The following is a 21217-nucleotide window of genomic DNA, read 5'->3' as shown; positions in this document are numbered from 1 at the left end:
GCTCCACACATCAACACACACTGAGGCACTAGCGCAGTGTGTGTTCAGAGGAGGACGCTCGTAGTCGGTGAACCTTCGTCCTGTGACGCAATCATGAAAAGAACCGGACTCGAGCTGGGAGCAGAGTAGAACGTTCACAAACTGGTTGGCGGGGACCGGCAAAAACAACGGGTTCTGCGACAGTCCTGAATTACGCTATCATTTTGTAACAGCGACAACATCGCGTAGATTGAGTTGAACGTTGAATAACACACAGACATGTTGTCCTTCTCCCCCCCCCAGCGGGTGCTCTCTCCTGGACGGCGGCGGGGGGCTCCTCCCCGGTCCCGTCCGTCCCCGGTCGAGTCCGGGCGCTGGCCGGGTCCTGTGCGGTGGTCCCCTGCTCCTTCACCCCCCTGGCTGCTCCCCTCGGGAGGGGCGGGGGCCGGGTGGAGGTCCGGCTGACGTTCACAGGAGGACGCCGCTTCCCTTCGAGGAGCACCGCCTTCAACAGCGAGGACCCCCGTCACGTGGCCGGGGAGTACCTCAGACGGACCTCCCTCCACGGGCGGATCTCAGAGGGGGACTGCTCGCTGAGACTGGACCCGGTCCGCCTGCAGGACTCACGGGCCTTTGAGGTCGCCCTGAAGGGCCCGGAGGAGGGGTACTGGGGGACCCCGAGGGCCTTCACCCTGGAGGTCTCTGGTGGGTTGAAGGGAAAATGATATTTATTTTATTACACGGGGATAGTACACATTAATCCAAGTTTTAGTTCGCGCCTAAATCTCAATATGTTTGCCAAGAGGCTCATTTACATCTGTATTTCTGGGTATGTCGACAACATAATAATTACATTACAGTTAAAACGACTAAAACAAAATAATCACAGTACATTATGTTGGTAATGTCAACACTTTGCATAGTTTCAATGTTTGTTTGATCAAAGTGTAGGTCCTTACATTTGTAGGAAGTGTTTCAGTGTTACAGCCCAGCCGGCTACGAAGGAGAAGGCTGAATGTCCCCGAGTACTCCTGCTGAACGGAACAACACAGTTCCCTCTTTACTCTCACTCGAGTTCCCGACCCTTAAGTTCTTCACGCATCACATCCGGCCGATGGACTTGTGAAGTTGTTTAGGAGCTAAATCCATTTGGACACATTGGCCAATGCTTCAGAGAACTTGTGTGCAGCCTGGTACATTTGGAGACGGACAGGTGGGCCTGCAGATGGGAGGTCATTTATATGTAAGCTAAAAAAGGAGCCGGCCCAGAATGGATCCTATGGGAGCTCCAGTGTCCACCTTGAATGTCGCTGATAGAGAACCTCCTATATGAACAGCTTGCTTCCTGTTGGATGGATGTTAAGTCATCCAAATAACGGCAGCAGCAGAGAAATCGGAGCAGGATAGTGGAGATAAAAGGACCCTGTGAGGCCCGCCTTAGCTCTAGAAAGACAGCAAATACAAAACCCTTTATCCATTTTACATTGTTTACACTCTAGAGTCTAGACGACATTAATACCCATCACATTCAAACATGAACACGTTTTTAATCACATGAAGGCATTCCTTTTTTTAACTTCTGTGTAAACAAAGATGGTGTCCCCCTTCAACAGAACGCCCTGAGTCCCCCGTCATCAGCGGGCCGGTTTCCGTCACCGAGGGACAGCCCGTCTCCCTGAACTGTACGGTGGGCTCCTTCTGCCCGTCCAGACCGCCCGTGCTGCGCTGGCACTGGTGCCAACAGCATTAAACAGATGCCGATGATTGACAACACACATTTTAATCTAGTTCCGCCATAGACCGCTGGTTAATAACGATTATTAACTGAGTGACGATCGGGAGGTTTCCCGGTGGGCCGGTCCACTTATGTGGGCCGCGGCAGTAATTCGGGCCGCTGGCACCATAGATGTATATTAACTAGATGCCCTACGGCGGCGTCTAGAACGTCACCATAGGCCGCCATTTTACCACAGTAAAGCTTCTGGTGGAATCTGTTGTAGCGGACGTTAATCAGTGATCTGCACAAATGCTAATACTCTTATCTCTCTGAAAACTTGACTGATTTACAAACGGTTTGGTTTCTTACAAACTTTTGCTTTTTCTGAGTTTTAGTAGACCATATATTGATTTAACATAAATAACATGAATACCTTGTGCATGTGTGTATTTATTGCACCTATCTGTTCTGTTTAATGTTCATTTCATATGAAAACACATGGTTATATATAATTACATACATCTCTGTACAGGGTGGGGATTTCAACTTGCAGCCTTTCTTGATGTATATTTGTAAAGGGAAATCATACCTATTTTAGAACATTATTCTATTGTTCTAAGAACCAAACAATTGTTCATACATATGTACTGTCATACCTACATCTCTGACGTTTATAAAAAACCAAACCGTTTCAAAATCGGTTGAAAATTTAGTAAGTTATGGTTATTTAAAAAGTACATGAATCACTACCAACACACAATGTTATTGGTGATCAGCTTACTGTGGTAAGATGGCCGCCAGTGGTGACGTTCGACTCCATTGGCCAGCACCGCGGACGAGGCATGGGACCATAGATAGATATATTAACTATACTACAGAGGGTAAAAATAGAGTATCAAAGATATTAGAGAGTGTACTACAGAGAGAACTTCAGTGCTACAGGTATTAATATAGTACCTATTAAAGGTAACATCAGAGAGGGTTGAGATGTTTACCTTGCAGGAGACTACAGAGCATGTCTCCAGGATCCAGTCATGTTCTCCTCCAGAACTTCATCAGGAGAAATACAAAAATCTCATTAACTTCTGTGCTACACTTAATATCGTACTACACTAGGTATTCAGTACTAGACTAATTATAGTAAGACATTCTAAACTGCTAAAGAAATGTATTTTCAAAATACCAGTAAATCTTCCACTTTTACCATGACTGATTAAACTAATTTCCAATCATATAATACCAATATTCAAAGTAGAACAATGATAATAACCATGCTCATGTGATGTTAAAAGTTAACATTTAATTGGACTTGTTCAACTATTGAGAAGTTTAGACAGAGATATAAACAGGAAAACAAAAGATATCACCCGGTCCCTTACATTAACAAAAACAGGTATTGCTTGAATAAAACTAAAAATAATATATATCAATACACGTAAATGTAATTATGTTCCTTTGTTCTATCAACCAGGCATAGGGTTGACTTATGTGATAGAGGTGAAGGACTTGATATGAAGTTCCTCTACGCCTTGAGTAGAGATGCGTGAATGAGGAACTTATTAAAATGTACATGAGCAGAGACATAACTTAGAGCTGAGCCAACATACAGGAAGTATATATAATTAGAGATTAAAGGTTCAACTCAACCATAATCAACCAATATTAATACTGCACTGTATGACTGTTGATTAGCAAATACTCTTAATACTGTTAATTGCTACTACTGTTAATAATGTTAACGCTGTTAATGCAGCTAATACTGTTCTCTATTAATACTTTTGATACTTTTCTCTTTTAATACTGTTACTATTGTAAACACTGTTAAAGCCGTTCACACTGTTCATTGGTAATAATGTTGATACTGACTTCTAATCATTTTGTTAATAATGTTAACACTGTTCATGCGGTTCTCTGATGATACTTTTCTCTGTTAACACTGTTGATACTGTTCTGTTAATCTCGTTGATACAGTTCTCTGTTAATTCTTCTCACTGTTGATACTGTTGATAATGTTCTTTGTTAATACTGTTGACACTGTTCTGTTAATACTGTTCTGTTAATACTATTGATACTGTTCTCTGTTAATATTGTTAATACTGTTGATACTGTTCTGTTAATACTGTTGATACTGTTCCTTGTTAATACTGTTGATACTGTTCTCTCTTAATACTGTGTTTAGACACGGCTCTAGGCTGTAACAAACTATTGCAGAGGGTGATGATTGAAAGAGTAAACTTAACATAATTGAATGAAGGACGACCACTAAATTGAAGTAATGACATGTGTAGATCAGCAGCATCAGTAACACAGTAAGTGGATGATGGATATATGTTATCCAGTGGTGTAGAGTCGACAAAGCAGGGTAATGGAACAAAGAACGGGAAGTTGAGCATCCTGCACAACGGAAAGCGAGTGCACTGGGGTCGAGGGCTTGAAGACTGCGGTCATTCAAAATGGCAGCTTCTGAGTACGCATGACACGGGTGCTTCCACCTCTCCGTGATGAGCCACTGGCTCCTCCCACGACCTCCAACACATGAGCAGGGGACCCGCCCCCAGTCTCCTCGAGCCGCGGGGTCAGCACAACTGTTAGTACTGTTAATACTGATATGTTAATACTGTTAATACTGCTCTGTTAATACTGGGCCTAAAAATAAAAAAAGTTTGGTTCCTGTTGGTTGTCAGTTGAGGTCATGGGTAGGTAGGGAATTTATTTTATTTTTTTATTAATTTTTTTCCAGCGGCAGCGAATGATAGGTAGGTTGTTTTCATTTAAAAACGAGAAAATTCGCTCATCCTTGTACAGAATGAAGAGGTGTTGTACCAAAACGTGATTATAGTTTGCATAAAAAAAAAAAGAAAACTTTATTATTAATTATTTTTTTTTAAAGCTCATAAAATAATTTGGGTCGCACATAAATTGACAGGGTCGGTCGGAAACCGGAACCAAACAAAAACAATTTTTAGGCCCTGTTCCCTGTTAATACAGTTTATACTAATCTCTGTTAATACTGCCCTGTTAATACTTTTGGTAATAATCTCTGTTAATACTGTTGATCCTGCTCTGTTTATACTGCCTGTAGCAAAGGTCCATGTTACACCCCGCCTAGGACGCCGCCCCACCCCACCTAGGTGACTTATTTTGGGCTCCTCAAGACAAAGGACGTAGGGTGGTGGTGTTTGATTGCACAAGTGTGATAATGAACATGGCAAGGGTGCTCCGCTGCCGAGGGTTAGACGGCTGGTCTAACCTGTGCTCACGGATTACTCAATGTGCAACAGGTGTGCAGCCTCACCCAGCACCAGAGTCCAATCAGACTCCGCCAGCTGAGGCTGCTTAAACCAGCCATCACACACACACACTGCCACAGTGGCCTTAATCTCTGATGACGTATCATGGTCAATGTATGATGTAGTTCAGTAAGTGTGTTGCATAACACATTTGCGTTGGCAATCTTGACAATCTATCGCCAAATTAGGTTACACAATAGTGCTTGACACTGATGAAATCCATTGCTTATGCATTACTATGAATGTTATGAAATAAATAAATGAATACTGATAACTCTGTTTTGTTAATGTAAAGTGTTCAGTGTTCATACTATTGATGCTGCTCTTAATACTGTTAATAATGTACTCTGTCAATACGAATACTTTTTATATTGCTATCTGTTTATAATATTCCCTTCTGACAATGCTTACTGTTGATACGGTCATCTGATAACACTGTTTATATTGTTCTCTCTTGATGCTGTAAACACTGCTCTTAATTAATACTGACCAGGAAGACTGGTTGGTACCAGGGCCCCACGGTATGCTAGTGGTTACCAAGGACGCTAGATGTTACCAGGGACACTAGATGTTACCATGGATACTGGTAAGTGTTGACTCTAGGCAGTAGGGGGCCCTAGGCAAGACTTTCTTTGGGGCCACTTCTTGCCTTGAGCTGAGAACTGTGACTTTAAAAAAAAAACAGAAGACTGCATTTGTTTAAAAGAGATGGTTGCACATTTTAATTAACATTAGACATTGCTATAAAACCTAGTAGAAACTTGACCAATGTTTATTTGACCAAAACGCTAGAATTACAATTAATACATTTATTAATTTCAATAGATTTGCTGTCATGTTTCACACAATGTATGAAACAGTGTATATTGCATTAAAGTTCACTTCTGACAACTACAAGCCTTCTCTACCTCGGCTGTGAATGCAAATCACCACCAAAGGCCAACATAACCCCTCCGAATGGATCTTGAATTAGAGAATTAATGGTGAACTGGCTTAGCTGGTCCACACAACTGCATATTCAGCCTACAGGGCAGGCTGCCACTGACACGGATGGCTATCAACTTATTAAAAAAAAGCTATATACTAACTTTTTAAAATATCTACCTGTAGGAAATACTTGGTCATCATAAACGGTTTACTGAGTATCTTCAGTCAGCTCCCTAGAGACCGGTCGTCCTGGGTGGGAGCCTGCAGGGCCTATCCGGTGGGAGGAGGCTGCATCACGGTGCGTTGAGACTGGGGAACCGGCTCTCAGAACAGCCTCCTCTCTCGGTCCAACCGGGTTCATCTGCATCCTGCTGTTAATGTAGTCGTCCTCCTCACCTCCGAAGACGACCTGAGACACAGAATGGGTCTTCAAGCACAACAGAGCTCCACAAATATCCCAGAGGTCAGTGTGGAGCTTGTATCCACGTTACCTGGGACTCCTCCTCGTCTGGGGGGGCTCGCTTCACAGTGGCAGCGTTAAAGGACCGCGTCTCCTCACCCATCTTCCGAGTTCTGAAATCAAAAGAATACACAGTAGAGCAAACTGTATATCAGAGGGGGTGGGATGGTCTATTGGTCAGGGGGTTTGGAAACCAGTTGAAAGGTTCTGGCAGAGCTATCATAGAGGGAGCGCTGTCCGACTCCCGTTGACCGGAATACAACCGGAAAAATAATGAGCACCAGGGGGACAGACTAGACAGTGTATAATGCATAGGGTGAACTGAGCTAAATATAGTACAATTAGAATCTCTGTCTATTTCTGATTCGCTGCTAATAATCCACAGGTTATTGTAAATAATACGATTTGACCCACACACAAATGTGTAATAATCCTTTTTAGAGCAGAAGCTCCAGCAGTGAAGCTACACGACGTGACGAGCACCTGGCAGCGCTGGTAATCCTGCTGAATCTCTTCATAGTTTTCTTTAAAGAGCCGTCATTTGAATAAAAATGATATTCATATATTTTTAGCAAAAAGGGGCATGCATCTCACCTTAAACGTTTTCAGATCTATTGGACAGCAGGGCACAATAAGTGTTCGTAGTTGGTACTTGAGGTGGAGTTGGAAACCGTCGTTACACACTACACTGTCAACGCTGCACTGCGCCCCTGGGGTTCAGTTCTCCATGTCCTCAGTCTGCTTGCAGGCATCTGCTTCTAAATTACATCTATCTGAATTCAACAGAGAAAGTTGTGAATTTCTAAACACAGTGAATGTGTACGATTTCAAGTGGACTTACCTGATAATACAGACGACCACGCACACTAATCCCACGAATATCACCGCAGATTTGACAATCCACAGCACCAAGTCTGGAATATTAAAGATCAGGATTTAGAATGTGTTGTCAGGTGGTTTTTGCTCATGGTTTTGTGATTGAACCAATCAATGTATTTAAAAGCCCTTAGGCTGATTAGTCATCGTGAGCCAATTAGAATTCCAGCCACTGGTCGCATCACAAGTTAAAGTTTCTACCCAGATCTATGATTGGTAGATCAGCGTTCCATCTGGTTCAGTCCACCAGGACGGTGACGTGGGGCTCGACCTGCCCATCCACACACACATCACCATCTTGGTAAACAGTCCCGTTTTTGATGTCACAAGTGACTCGATTTTGAAAGACCTTTTAACGACTGATCATCCTCACAGCTGGTGGTGCAATAGGGTCCCTTTAGGTAGGTAGGTAGATAGATAGATAAGTAGATAGATAAGTAGGTAGGTAGGTAGGAAGATCGACCGACATACAGACAGACAGACAGACAGGTAGGTAGGTAGGTAGGTAGGTAGGTAGGTAGGTAGGTAGGTAGGTTGGTAGGTAGGTAGGTAGGTAGGTAGGTAGGTAGGTAGGTAGGTAGGTAGGTAGGTAGGTAGGTAGGTAGGTAGGTAGGTAGGTAGGTAGGTAGGTAGGTAGGTAGGTGGATAGGAATGGGTTGACATTAAGAGCTGGAGGGATAGCTAGTTGAAGGGATAGACTGATTTAGGGATGGACAGATGGAAAGAGGGATAAATTGGAGATAGTTGATGAATGCATATTAATAGATGGAGGAATATCAAGGGAAGGATGAAGGGATTGAAAGATGAAGGGATAATAGAAGGATGTATAGATCGACTGACAGACGATGGATGGAAGGACCTACCAGGTTCGCTTTTAGAGAAAGCAAAGTTTAACTCCAAGCGGTTGTCGCCCATAGAGTTGTTGCTGAGACAAATGACAGTGGGCGGGTCTTTGTCTGATTGGGGCAAGCTGATGACATTCATGACTCCCAGGTTGCCTGTTTGATACTCCCTGATGGGACGGTGTGCAGAGTGATCGACGGCCTCTCCATCCAATGTCCAGGTCAGCGTTGGCACGGGGTTCCCCTGGCTCTCACAGGAGCAGAGGACCCCAGAGGGAAGCCTCACACAGTGGGAGGAGTTTAGGATCTCAGCAGCAACTAAGAACACAAGAGCTTGGAACGCATTACAACCTTAAAACACAAGCTATAAACAACTTTACAAAGTGCTACGGTGGATGGGTTAGGGTTAGGGTCAGGAGGAACCTACAGTGGATGGGTTAGGGTCAGGAGGAACCTACAGTGGATGGGTTAGGGTCAGGAGGAACCTACAGTGGATGGGTTAGGGTTAGGAGAGAACCTACAGTGGATGGGTTAGGGTTAGGAGAGAACCTACATTGGATGGGTTAGGGTCAGGAGAGAACCTACAGAGGATGGGTTAGGGTTAGGGTCAGGAGAGAACCTACAGAGGATGGGTTAGGGTCAGGAGGAACCTACAGTGGATGGGTTAGGGTCAGGAGGAACCTACAGTGGATGGGTTAGGGTCAGGAGAGAACCTACAGAGGATGGGTTAGGGTCAGGAGGAACCTACAGTGGATGGGTTAGGGTTAGGGTCAGGAGAGAACCTACAGAGGATGGGTTAGGGTTAGGGTTAGGAGAGAACCTACAGAGGATGTCCAGGTGGACGGGGTCCGACTCTTTCGCTCCGAGGTAGTTTCCGGCGAGGCAGTAGTAGCGTCCGCCGTGGCGTCGCTCTGCCCGCTCCACCGTGAGGTTGGCCCCGTGGTCCGGGAGAGGGACCCGGACCCCGGGGGCCCCTGCTGAGACCAGGTACCAGGTGTAGTTTGAGGAGGGCCAGGCCCGGCCGGAGCAGCTCAGCGTGAAGCCCCGTCCTTCCTGCACCCCGCCCTGCGGCTCCGCCCTCAGCTCCACCTCTCTAGGAGGATCTGTGGATAACCATGGCAACAGGACCCATTCCATTAGGACCCATAGCAACAGGATCCATGGCAACAGGACCCAGTGGAGCAGAAAGTAAAGTCTGAACACATTTGAATAAAACTCTTTTTTTTTTTTACAATAGGGCAATCTATGAAGTAAACCGAGGGATTCATGTGTTGATGCAGCATAAGTTTTGATAACATTTGTGTCGATGTTAAGTTGAAGGCACCCAGTAGCTAGAAACATTCTGCAACCGGGCATGGCTCATGGTGGTGGACTCACAGTGGACGACCATCCGGGTCAGGCTGGTGTTCTTCGCTCCGTAAGGGTTCCCCACTTCACAGAAGTACTGAGCGTCTGCAGAGACCAACACGGTGACAAACCGACTGAAACCCAGGGGCCCCTCAGAGGGCCCCTGATCGGTTCCTGGGTTCAGTCGGGAGCGATACCAGGCGTAGCGGTCCACTGGGGGGTTGGCGGAGCCTTTGCAGCTCAGACGCACATAGCTTCCCTCCAGCACCGGGCTGGACGGCCACTCCACCGATACGTTGTCCGGACGGTCTGAAAGCAACCGTTCAGGCGCCATCTTATTATACTGGTCTGTAAGGAACATTGCTGTATAGAACCCTCCACACCCACATTGGGACTCTGGGACTTGGACCTGAAGATCACCGCAATGCCTCGTCGCACTACATCGCATAAAATGCAACAAAACCAAACTGTGTTACCAGAAGGTCCTAAAATAAATAAAAATAATGACCTTTACTCACACAAAACGTTGAGGGTCAAATATTGTTCGAAGGAGGCGTCGCTTAGTCCTGTGTGGCGCTTGTAGAGGGAGGAGCAGGTGATCCTCTGTCGATGGTGAAGCGCGGAGGCATTGAAGGTCAGCACAGAGGTCACAAGCTCATCTTCCACTGTCTCCTGGGTGTCTCCAAGGCTTGGTGTCCATGACAGCGTGGGTTGGTGAGGACAGAGGATCTGAGCCGAGCAGGAAAGCATGACTGGCCTGCCTTCAACAGCCTCCACTCGGCCTTTTGGATTCAAGACCGGTCTCCACACATCTGTTAACCACAACCGTCAGAGGAATAAGTTAATCCGACGAAACCGGATAAACTGTGTGGAGCAAAATTAATGTAACATAATTAACCAAAATATGAACCTTCAACATCGACCACAACGCCAGTAGCGTAGTTGTATTTGAGACTGTTTCGACATTCAATTCTGAAGAAAAGCTTGGATTTGAAGACGGGGAGGTTGTGGAAGATGGTTGTGCAGTTTTTACTCAGGAGATTCCCCACCAGCTCTCCCTGGTAGAGGTTTTGATGTCCTTCGAGGCTGGAGTCAAACACTAGGTCTTGCCTAAAATCCTTAAACCATTGGGCTTTACATGCATGGTCCAGGTAAGTATCCCAGCCCTGCTCCAGCGTGAAACTGCAGGGGATCCTCACACAGGAACCCTGCAGACCCTTCACACTATAGGGCAGAGACACGGTCCAGCTCTGGCCTCCGACGCCTGGGAAAGACAGTCAAACTTTTATTCTAGAACTAACACACTAGCCACAACACTCATCAAACGCGCTACCCCCGTACTACTGGGGGGGTAATTAATCCTCTGCATTGAACCCATCGAGAAGCTAGGAGCAGTGTGCTGCCACATGGCCGCGCCCGTGAAACTTCTCCGGAGGCAGTGCCCTCGCCTTGATCATGGGAGTGGCAGGAGTGGCAACTAAAATGTTTTTTACAGTGTCTGAGGAAACCGGATTACCGAGAGGAAATCCACATGAACCCGGGGAGAGCATAAAAACTCCACACAGAAAGACCCCCCCACACACACACACACACACACACACACACACACAGAAAGACCCCCCCCACACACACATACACACACACACACACACACACACACACGCACACGCACGCACGCACACACACGCACACACACACACACTCACACACACACACACACACACACACACACACACTAAACGTTTACTAAACGTAAACTTTACCACACTACACATAAGGACCTTACTGAAGTGAAATGACCTACATGGTACTAATGTAGGATACCTACATTTATGCATGAAGACAACTGTTGAGATGTAGGTTGAATACATGGCAAGCCAGTTTTGTATAACAGTGGTAACGTCTGATCCATCTCTTACCTTGGAGATGACACCATAGGAGGAGGATGGTAATGGATCTCTCCATGTTCTTAACAGAATCTTCTTTCAGTTCTGCATTGATTCATGTAAGTTGTAAAGGTAAAAACTTAAAAACAGTTCCACTGGCTCTGTACCAGCATTTGATCTTCAAATGACCATTTTGTCAAACATATATTAACAACACTTTCTAACAATACAGACCAAACATGTAGTTCAGCATAGGACTGTACTTCCTCAGCAAAGAAAACACGGCGTTCAAAATACATAAAAAAATAGTGTTGTAATTCCATTTGCCCACCCTAATCTAGAGATGAGAACGCATGTCTCTCCACATGTATTTACCTGAATGAGTCTCAGAGTTATTTTGCAGTGTGGTCAGCTGCGGTCTGGCAGATAAGTCATCGCTAACGGTTAGATGGTAAGACCAGCTCGTCTTACTGTCTGTTCCTCTGACAAAGGCTTACATAGAGGGACACATCTGTTGTTGACAATCAAGAGTTTTATTTTTTAGGATCAGTAACATTGGGCAATGTTGGTTTCATCATCCAGGATTTCCTTCACGCCGTATGAAAGAGGAAGTTAGCACATCTGAAGCAAGATGGAACCATGGATTATAGATTTTACCGAAAGTTCCAGCATTTTGAAAGCTTTATCAACACTGAGGATGTAAAGTTTCGTCACGCTGGGGGCGCCATCTTGTGAGACAGAACCAATAGGAGGAGATGCCTGATGACTTCGAGTTTGGCGATGGTAAGGCCCTAGAAGTTGAGTTGGAGCACTGACAGGCCTTGGTTTTCGATGGTAGGGGTGTCCGCCCGTCCTGCGGAGGACGTTCTCTGCCTTGGTCTTGACCTTGGCTTGTACCTTGGTCTGCCAGCTCGATGATTCTTTGGCGACATTCGTTGCATGAGTTTGTCTTGCACCGTTTCTCGTTACTCGCAGGAGAGGCCACGTGAAGGCTGTCGTATTCTCTCGGGCACCACCAGGCAGGCTCAAGTATCGCCATCCCTACAACAAGGCAGCACAAGAGATGCTACAGTCTATCCCTGATGACTTGTCCAGAGATGCCTGACTGGCAGCATCCTGGAGACAGACGTGGGAGACGGCTGGGCCCTCCCGCATCCAACGATACATCAGGGACCCAGGAGGCGGTGTAAAAGGAGAAGACCTGCCACGCCACCTGTGGACCTCGCTGAACCGTCTACGTACTGGGGTCGGCCGCTCCAAGTCATCTCTGAAGAAGTGGGGCCTATCGGACAGTGCGGCATGCGAGTGTGGCGAACCTGAACAGACTGCCGAGCCCATAATCACCGGCTGCCCCCTATACAGCCCACCCTCAGAAGCTGGCCTATTTGACTTGGGACCAGAGACGAGGGCGTGGCTGCACAACACCGAGTTGGCCATCTGATGATACACGAAAGAAGAAGAATAGGAGGAGTACGTTTCTGCCATAAAGGAGGCTGTAGATTCAGGGTTATTCATTATGTGGAACTAACCTTTAAAACTAGAAGGGCTGCCATGTAATAGACCTCCCTATGTGTGGTGATGGCTCGCTTAACCTGTGTGCATGACTGTCCAACGCCCCAGAGGTGTGCAGCCTCACTCTGCCCTAGACTCCAGTCAGTCTGACTCAGGCCAGGTGAGAATTCATCAAACCGCCATCAACCACACATCCTCTACTCCTAAAACGAAAGTCTTGGAATGGCAGTAGTATTTATTCATCTATAAAATAAATAGGGAACTAGAAATGCTCTCCAAAAAATTAGGTCCTGAAACTAAAGTTAAAACCCTGCTCGTTCTAAACATAGCCCGCTCGCCATCGTGTTATAGCGTCAACTTAACATTCCCTGCATCCCTTTTTTTTCTTGTTGCTTGTGATCCAAGGTCTGCTGTATGCTTGGATTTTCAAAGTAGTGCAACAGTTAGGGTCAAATAATGACTTAAATATATAACAAAATGATTAATATGCCGTTTTTTTTTATAGTAAGTCACATTTCAATTTACTGTTTATATATATTGTACACCAAAAATGTGCAAAAGTGAATGTTAAAAAGGCTGTTGAGTTTGTTCGGTTTGCAGTATGTCATCTGTCTGTATTTAAAGCTTTCTATCTGACCTGCAGAAGAATATTGACCAATGTTTTGTTTATAAACCTAGTAACATGACAGCCATACTATAACCAATGACTTGATTTATTGAAATTCAGTTTTATTCTCATGAATTCGATTGTTGTTTGGTTACTGGTTATTTTGGAGGAATAAGTGATGTGGATCTAGTGTTCGGACACAGGGAAGTGATTGTGTCAAGGTTTTATTTTTAGAGGATGATTCACAAGTCTGCACGGGGTGGACTTCCACACACAAGACTACATTTCATGTTGTATATAGTTGAAGCTACGTTTGGACATGAGTGATTGGTTGCATTACATTTAGTCTAACGAGGAGTCCTCTCTTTTGTCAACTGTGAGCAGAATAGCATGGCATGAAAGAGCTCCTGGGGAGAAAAAGTTAAGCAACTAAAACCGATCTGGATGGTATGCACTTATAAAATAATGTATTGCGGTTTCATTGACTGACGTGCAGTTCATAATCTGCTTCTGTTGCAGTACTGCAAACTAGTCTTGCTTCAGCCTCTTGCTCCTTGCCCTTTCTCCCTCCATCCCTGTGTGTGTGTGTGTGTGTGTGTGTCTCTCTCTCTGTCTGTCTCTCACTCTTTCCCTGTCGACCACAGTCTCTATCTCTCTCTGGTTCTCTCACTGTCTCCCTCAGTGTCTCGTTCTCTGTCTGAGCTGATCTTCTATCTGGACACCATGATCCTAGTGGATTTTTTTATGTTAGGTAAGTAAAAATCAGTTTTTCTACTTAAATCCCTTTCTATATTCCTTTGAAGTAGGTCCAATGGTGCTCATGATGGCCTGGCCCATGAAATAATAATATTTTATATAATGTAGCATCTAAAGCAGTTTGTGTGATTAATTGTATGTGCTAACATGATGTACTATTTGGGTTGTATCTACATGGTTGAATGCACTTACTTTAAGTTTCTTTGGACAAGCTAAATAGGTTTTTCAGCTAAATAAATGTAATGTAATGCTCCATTTAAGGGTTGTTAGATGTTGAACAGTGCCAGGCAACGTTTGATTCATATCTTGGAAGAAATTCACAATAGGTTAGTGTTTTACCTGATCATCTTTTTGGAAATGTTCCAGTATAAAGTATATAATGCATGAACAAAATAAATAAGGGTGAAAGTAAATGTGAAAGTGAATCAGATAATGTCTGCATAAAATCATTTCAGCATTTCAGTTTTGGTATAGTTAACGGACAACAATGTTTTTAACTGGGCAGCCCGAAGATTTTCTGTCAATCTTGATAGAAAATAAAGAAATCTGATGGTGAAGGAGGAACCTATACACTTATGTTAGAGCACCAAGGCGGTTAGTCGATCTTTCAGGAATCTGCGTGTTGTCCACTAAACGATGATGGAGACAGTATTTTTTAATAGTGTGTCAGAGACGTCACATCCTTAATTGAAAATAGAATGGGAACAATCCCTCAGTTACGCCATATGTATTTTTTTGTTATGATGACTTGAAGGTTTTTTCTAACGGATTAAAATCAGTTTAGTGCATTGCAGCTCGATGCCATTTAATTTTCAGACAAACAAAATTCTTCAAAAATCAATTTATTTTACTTTTATTTCATATCGGCCCACACAGCCTCCACTGCACACCCCCGGCCCCGGATCCTTCATCTGATGTTTTGTGTGTTTTCTAACCGCTGAGAGTTCTGAGGTTGGAGTTAAGCATTCTAGGAAGGAGTGGGGAGATATTGAAGCTTGTAGCCTGAGTGTTGTCTAGGTCTGAGCGATGTTGTAGACCTAGACATCACATGCGCCCCAACACCGTGGCGTTATAGGCCTACTATACGTTTTCGAGAAGCTTAACCCTCTCTCAGACACAGCCATCAACATCAACTGCAGCCTGGATGGGTGGAGCTCCACACATCAACACACACTGAGGCACTAGCGCAGTGTGTGTTCAGAGGAGGACGCTCGTAGTCGGTGAACCTTCGTCCTCCTGACGCAATCATGAAAAGAACCGGACTTGAGCTGGGAGCAGAGTAGAACGTTCCACAAACTGGTTGGCGGGGAACGGCAAAAACAACGGGTTCCGCGACAGTCCTGAATTACGCTATCATTTTGTAACAGCGACAACATCGCGTCGATTTAGTTGAACGTCGAATAACACACAGACATGTTGTCCTTCTCCCCCCCCCAGCGGGTGCTCTCTCCTGGACGGCGGCGGGGGGCTCCTCCCCGGTCCCGTCCGTCCCCGGTCGAGTCCGGGCGCTGGCCGGGTCCTGTGCGGTGGTCCCCTGCTCCTTCACCCCCCTGGCTGCTCCCCTCGGGAGGGGCGGGGGCCGGGTGGAGGTCCGGCTGACGTTCACAGGAGGACGCCGCTTCCCTTCGAGGAGCACCGCCTTCAACAGCGAGGACCCCCGTCACGTGGCCGGGGAGTACCTCAGACGGACCTCCCTCCACGGGCGGATCTCAGAGGGGGACTGCTCGCTGAGACTGGACCCGGTCCGCCTGCAGGACTCACGGGCCTTTGAGGTCGCCCTGAAGGGCCCGGAGGAGGGGTACTGGGGGACCCCGAGGGCCTTCACCCTGGAGGTCTCTGGTGGGTTGAAGGGAAAATGATATTTATTTTATTACGCGGGGACAGTACACATTAATCCAAGTTTTAGTTTGCGCCTAAATCTCAATATGTTTGCCAAGAGGCTCATTTACATCTGTAGTTCTGGGTATGTCGACAACATAATAATTACATTACAGTTAAAACGACTAAAACAAAATAATCACAGTACATTATGTTGGGAACGTCAACACTTTGCATAGTTTCAATGTTTGTTTTTATCAAAGTGTAGGTCCTTACAATTGTAGGAAGTGTTTCAGTGTTACAGGCCAGCCGGCTACGAAGGAGAAGGCTGAATGTCCCCGAGTACTCCTGCTGAACGGAACAACACAGTTCCCTCTTTACTCTCACTCGAGTCCCCGACCCTTAAGTTCTTCACGCATCACATCCGGCCGATGGACTTGTGAAGTTGTTTAGGAGCTAAATCCATTTGGACACATTGGCCAATGCTTCAGAGAGCTTGTGTGCAGCCTGGTACATTTGGAGACGGACAGGTGGGCCTGCAGATGGGAGGTCATTTATATGTAAGCTAAAAAAGGAGCCGGCCCAGAACGGATCCTATGGGAGCTCCAGTGTCCACCTTGAATGTCGCTGATAGAGAACCTCCTATATGAACAGCTTGCTTCCTGTTGGATGGATGTTAAGTCATCCAAATAACGGCAGCAGCAGAGAAATCGGAGCAGGATAGTGGAGATAAAAGGACCCTGTGAGGCCCGCCTTAGCTCTAGAGAGACAGCAAATACAAAACCCTTTATCCATTTTACATTGTTTACACTCTAGACGACATTAATACCCATCACATTCAAACATGAACACGTTTTTAATCACATGAAAGCATTCCTTTTTTAACTTCTGTGTAAACAAAGACGGTGTCCCCCTTCAACAGAACGCCCTGAGTCCCCCGTCATCAGCGGGCCGGTTTCCGTCACCGAGGGACAGCCCGTCTCCCTGAACTGTACGGTGGGCTCCTTCTGCCCGTCCAGACCGCCCGTGCTGCGCTGGCACTGGGAGAGGGGAGCCCCGCCCAACCGCAGCAGCAGTGATGGAGGGGGACATCAGCTCCTCCTCCAACGCCAGCCCCACCGGCCCCTACTGCTCTCCTCGCTCTCCTTCACCGCCTCCTCCACGGAGAAGCCCAGAGTCCGGTGTGAGGCCGCCTACCCTGGAGGAGCCGTGGTGGGCGCGCTCAGGGAGGTCCACATCACCTGTATGCACCTTCCCTCCAGACACCCTGCTCCACATTCAGTTCACCCGCCGTTAGTGGTCTCTGCTTCTGTTTAGTTCACCTGCCCTTACTACTTTCTAACCCCTTTCTAACCCCCCCCCCCCCATCCCTTGTGTTTCTCCAGTCGCTCCCAGGGAGGTGAGGGTGGAGGTGCGCTCCCTGGTGGTGCATGAGGGGGGCAGCGTGCTGCTGGAGTGTGCGTGTAAGGCCGACCCCCCTGTCACCACCTACCGCTGGTCCTACGTACTGCACGGCCACACCGTGGCCCTCGACACGCACACGCACGCCGCACGCATCTACAACGCAACCAGAGGCACGCTGGTCCGCTGCTCGGCTCACAACCTGATTGGTCGAGGGGATTCCCGGCCCACGCCGTTGGACATCCAATGTAATACTTTGGTCAAAAAACGAGTCCTTTTCTATCCTTCTCCCATTTGACAACATAAGAGCCCTCTTCATTCGGGCCTTTCCAGTTTGACAAAATAAGTGATGTTTTGATGTTTAGTATAGAGAGCTGATAATGATATTGTTTTATGTAGGTTTATTGTTTGCTGATTATAAGGCTATTAGCCTACATGGATTATTGGTCACAAGTCTAAAAAAACAGCATTAAACAGATGCCGGTGATTGACAACACACATTTGAAACTAGTTCCGCCATTGACCGCTGGTTAATAACGATTACTCACTATCTCGTCGTTCTTTTTCTCTTTCTTTACCAGACAAACCACTCATCCTGCGCTCGCTCTCGTCCTGTTTGCTCGCGGAGTTTGAGGTCACATGTGTTTGTATCGTGAACTCGAACCCGCGGGCTGCGGTGAGGTGGAGTGTGAACGGGAGTGTGCCCTCTGGTGGGTACAACGTGTCGGTGGAGGGGGACTCGAGTGAAGTGAGGTCATGGCTGCGCTGGCGGATGGACGGATGGCAAAGGGTCACATGTCTGGCGGAGAACCAGCTGGGAGATGACTCGCTGACCCTCATGCAGCCCGGAGAAGGTTCATAATAATATAATAATACTTATCATAATAATAATCTTTTTGTTAATCTTGTGTTTGTTGTTTGTGTGTAGGCCTACTGGATGTGCAGGTTTGTGTGTGTTCGTATATATATTTGTATATGTCTGTGTGTATTTTCTTTATATGTGGGTGTATACGTGTATCTGTGTGTGGGTGTGTGTGTGTGTGTGTGTGTGTGTGTGTGTGTGTGTGTGTGTGTGTGTGTGTGTGTGTGTGTGTGTGTTTGTGTGTGTGTGTGTGTGTGTGTGTGTGTGTTTGTTAGTGCAGGTGAGTGTTTGTATATGAATGTGCAAATGTTTGTGTGTCAGTGAGTGTGTATGTGTGTGTGTGTGTGTGTGTGTGTGTGTGTGTGTGTGTGTGTGTGTGTGTGTGTGTGTGTGTGTGTGTGTGTGTGTGTGTGTGTGTGTGTGTGTGTGTGTGTGTGGGTGTGTATGTGGGTACCTATGTCTGCGTCAGAATATGTGTGTGATCCTGTCTGCTGTGTTTATTCAGTGAGCTCCCCCTGGTGGCTTGTGGCGGTAGTAGCGGTCTGTGTCCCTGCGTGCACCTCATCTCTGCTGCTGCTGTACTGCTGCCGACGACGCAAGAGAGTACGGTACGACGCCTCCATGACCCCCCGCCCTCCCAACGGCTCCGTCCTACCCCACATAGGATGGGCTTCATTGACCTATACGGCACTCTAGGTTCAAATTCGTCGGGGAGCCCAATGCATAATAACTCTTCAGTAGTGCAGAACATCCCTTTTGATTGGTGGTTTTGAAATCATGAAGAGTCATGTTTCAGGAATAAAACCAAACCTTACAAGGCTCAATGGGCAAAGTTATGCTCCTCCTGTATACATAACAGAGTAGAATCAAGTTTCTAAATGTGTCACAGTCTAAGTAATTCCGTCTGTGGGTCCCTTTGTTTGTTTGTGTGCATCTGTGCACGTGTGTGCATCTGTGCGTGTGGGTGTGTTTGGTGTGTTCAGGCGTGTGTTGAACAGACACCGCGGTGCATATCTCAGGGACATGGCAGTCAAGACTCCGCTCTATATCAACTGCACGGAGGTGACACATGTCTATTGCAACGGCAGCTATCAACTGGTTTACCAGAACGCCACGCCCCTCTTTGTACGCACCAATCAGGTAACAGGCCTCGCCCTCTTCTTCTGTGGTGTAAACTGTTAGTACAGAGCCGTCACAGAACAGTATTACGACTTTGCCACTACAGAACAGTACTATAGAAAGGCATTACTACAGTACTGCTACAGAACAGTATAAGAGAACAGTGATACTACTAACACCATTTTGGATCCGTTCATTTTTTTTCAGGCTCGGCCGATAGGAAGAAGAGGAGGAGAGAGGCGCATGCGAGCAAGAAGAGAGAGAGGAAGAAGAGATAGAGCGACACGGAGGGAGACGAGCAGCAGAGAGGAAACGGAGACGGCCATCTACGTTGAGATCCTCTGACACTTCGCACATCCATATGTTTATAATTTGATTAAAGGACAACATGTAACATAAAGAGAAATTAAAACAATTCCGTTTTTATTTTTTTATTCAAAGACGACGCCACCTCTTGATATGAGTAATCATCAGGCCTTCATGGTAGCATCCTCCCCTTTGTGGTATCAGAAAAACTCACTTTATCTTAACATTTCAACTGATGATGATTTCTTATTTCCCTTGACCATTTGTTGTGGGGGTCGTCTGTCCCTCACATGAACTTTTATCCATGTGGTCGTTGTGAGGTGTTGTGCATTTCTGTATACATAAAAGAAAAACACTTAAAAGTCGATTATTTCCCATGTGAATATGTTCATGTGATAACAAAAATATGTTATAACTATGAACATTATATAATACAGACAATATGACGTATTATACTACATATATATATATCATTAGTTAGAATAAAGGGGAATAGGAATATGAATTTGTGGTGAATGTGCAAATGTCTAATAAGAATTAGAAATTGAATTTCCCTCAGAAAACGCGTGTGAATGCTGACGCCGAATGAAAAGCGCTGAGCGTTGCTGAAAATGAAAAATGTAAAATCAATTGAACCAAAGAATCTGAAAGTAGTAGCAGTAGCTGAAGTAGTAGTTGTAGTTGAAGTATAAGTAGTAGTAGCTGAAGTAGTAGTAGTAGCTGAGGTAGTAGTAGTAATAGCTGAAGTAGTAGTAGAAGCTGAAGTAGTAGTAGAAACTGAAGTAGTAGTAGTTGTAGTAACTGAAGTAGTAGTAACTGAAGTAGTAGATATAGTAGCTGAAGTAGTAGTACCAGCTGAAGTAGTAGGTATTAGCTGAAGAAGTAGTAGTAGCTGAGGTAGTAGGTAGTAGCTGAAGTAGTATTAGTATTGTTTGGAGTAGTAGTAATGGTAGTAGTAGTATTGGTAGGAGTAGTAATGGAAGTAGTAGTATTGGTAGGAGTAAAATGTAAATGTACATTTATTTGTAAAGCACATTAAAAAAACAAAACAATAGTTGACCAAAGTGCTAAAAAAACAAAAAACAAGTAACAATCATGCATTTGAGACGACGATAATAAAAGTAAAAATAGTAAATATAACCGCAAGTGGTGATTAACGGGGTCAGAGCAAAATTAAAAGTCAAGAACACATTAATGGAAGATATATAAATATAACATATAATTGTCATATTTAAGGAAAGATGTTCCACTTATAAACCTGAACTGCAGCCTCATTCACATGGTCAAAATGTCTATTGATAAGCACACAACATCCAGAAAACTCAAAGCACACATTTCTCAAGTGAATTAAGCATATACCTGAAAAATCTTTGAAATTCTGGGGAAATTAAACAATTGTAGTCAAGAAAACTAACGGAAGAAATATAAATATGACAGAGTTAATTATGAAGGAAAAATGGTTAATGAAGAAGTTCCTCTTAATGCCATACTGTGTCTTGGCAGTCCGATTCT

General features: G+C 45.4%; 2 protein-coding genes and 2 long non-coding RNA genes across 6 annotated transcripts; 2 read left to right on the top strand and 2 right to left on the bottom strand.

Moving 5' to 3' along the window:
- Positions 1-280: 280 nt before the first annotated feature.
- On the bottom strand, positions 281-4338 carry LOC132467797 (uncharacterized). Of its 2 annotated transcripts, XR_009528082.1 has the most exons (3): positions 2692-4338; positions 2384-2568; positions 281-2352 (listed from the first exon to the last, which is right to left on the bottom strand). It is a non-coding gene; the product is annotated as an uncharacterized LOC132467797 (long non-coding RNA). The 2 variants fall into 2 exon arrangements; XR_009528080.1 differs by having other exon boundaries at positions 2384-4338.
- A 1342-nt stretch (positions 4339-5680) lies between these two features.
- LOC132467778 (myelin-associated glycoprotein-like) lies at positions 5681-11809 on the bottom strand. 2 transcript variants are annotated; one of them, XM_060065331.1, is made up of 11 exons: positions 11700-11807; positions 11559-11605; positions 11358-11429; positions 10349-10702; positions 9957-10250; positions 9469-9747; positions 8916-9194; positions 8113-8409; positions 7215-7287; positions 6405-6486; positions 5681-6322 (listed from the first exon to the last, which is right to left on the bottom strand). In XM_060065331.1, the coding sequence occupies exons 2-11, from the start codon at positions 11575-11577 to the stop codon at positions 6122-6124; spliced, it is 1950 nt and encodes a 649-aa protein (XP_059921314.1). In that variant the 5' UTR covers positions 11578-11605; positions 11700-11807; the 3' UTR covers positions 5681-6121. The 2 variants fall into 2 exon arrangements, 1 of the variants encoding a protein (XP_059921314.1); XR_009528076.1 differs by lacking the exon at positions 5681-6322 and adding an exon at positions 6968-7146 and having other exon boundaries at positions 11700-11809.
- On the top strand, positions 8786-9400 carry LOC132467796 (uncharacterized). Its single transcript, XR_009528079.1, has 2 exons — positions 8786-8886; positions 9175-9400. It is a non-coding gene; the product is annotated as an uncharacterized LOC132467796 (long non-coding RNA).
- A 1748-nt stretch (positions 11810-13557) lies between the features above and the next one.
- LOC132467780 (sialoadhesin) lies at positions 13558-20070 on the top strand. The gene is made up of 9 exons (XM_060065334.1): positions 13558-13863; positions 13963-14194; positions 15637-16038; positions 16940-17260; positions 17403-17666; positions 18000-18272; positions 18786-18888; positions 19264-19420; positions 19607-20070. The coding sequence occupies exons 2-9, from the start codon at positions 14167-14169 to the stop codon at positions 19742-19744; spliced, it is 1686 nt and encodes a 561-aa protein (XP_059921317.1). The 5' UTR covers positions 13558-13863; positions 13963-14166; the 3' UTR covers positions 19745-20070.
- The last annotated feature ends 1147 nt before the right edge of the window (positions 20071-21217 follow it).

Source organism: Gadus macrocephalus, chromosome 11 (genome assembly GCF_031168955.1).
Source record: "Gadus macrocephalus chromosome 11, ASM3116895v1".
Lineage (NCBI taxonomy): Eukaryota > Metazoa > Chordata > Actinopteri > Gadiformes > Gadidae > Gadus > Gadus macrocephalus.
The sequence above is the reverse complement of the archived record's forward strand: the minus strand, read 5'-3'. Positions and strand labels throughout refer to the sequence as shown.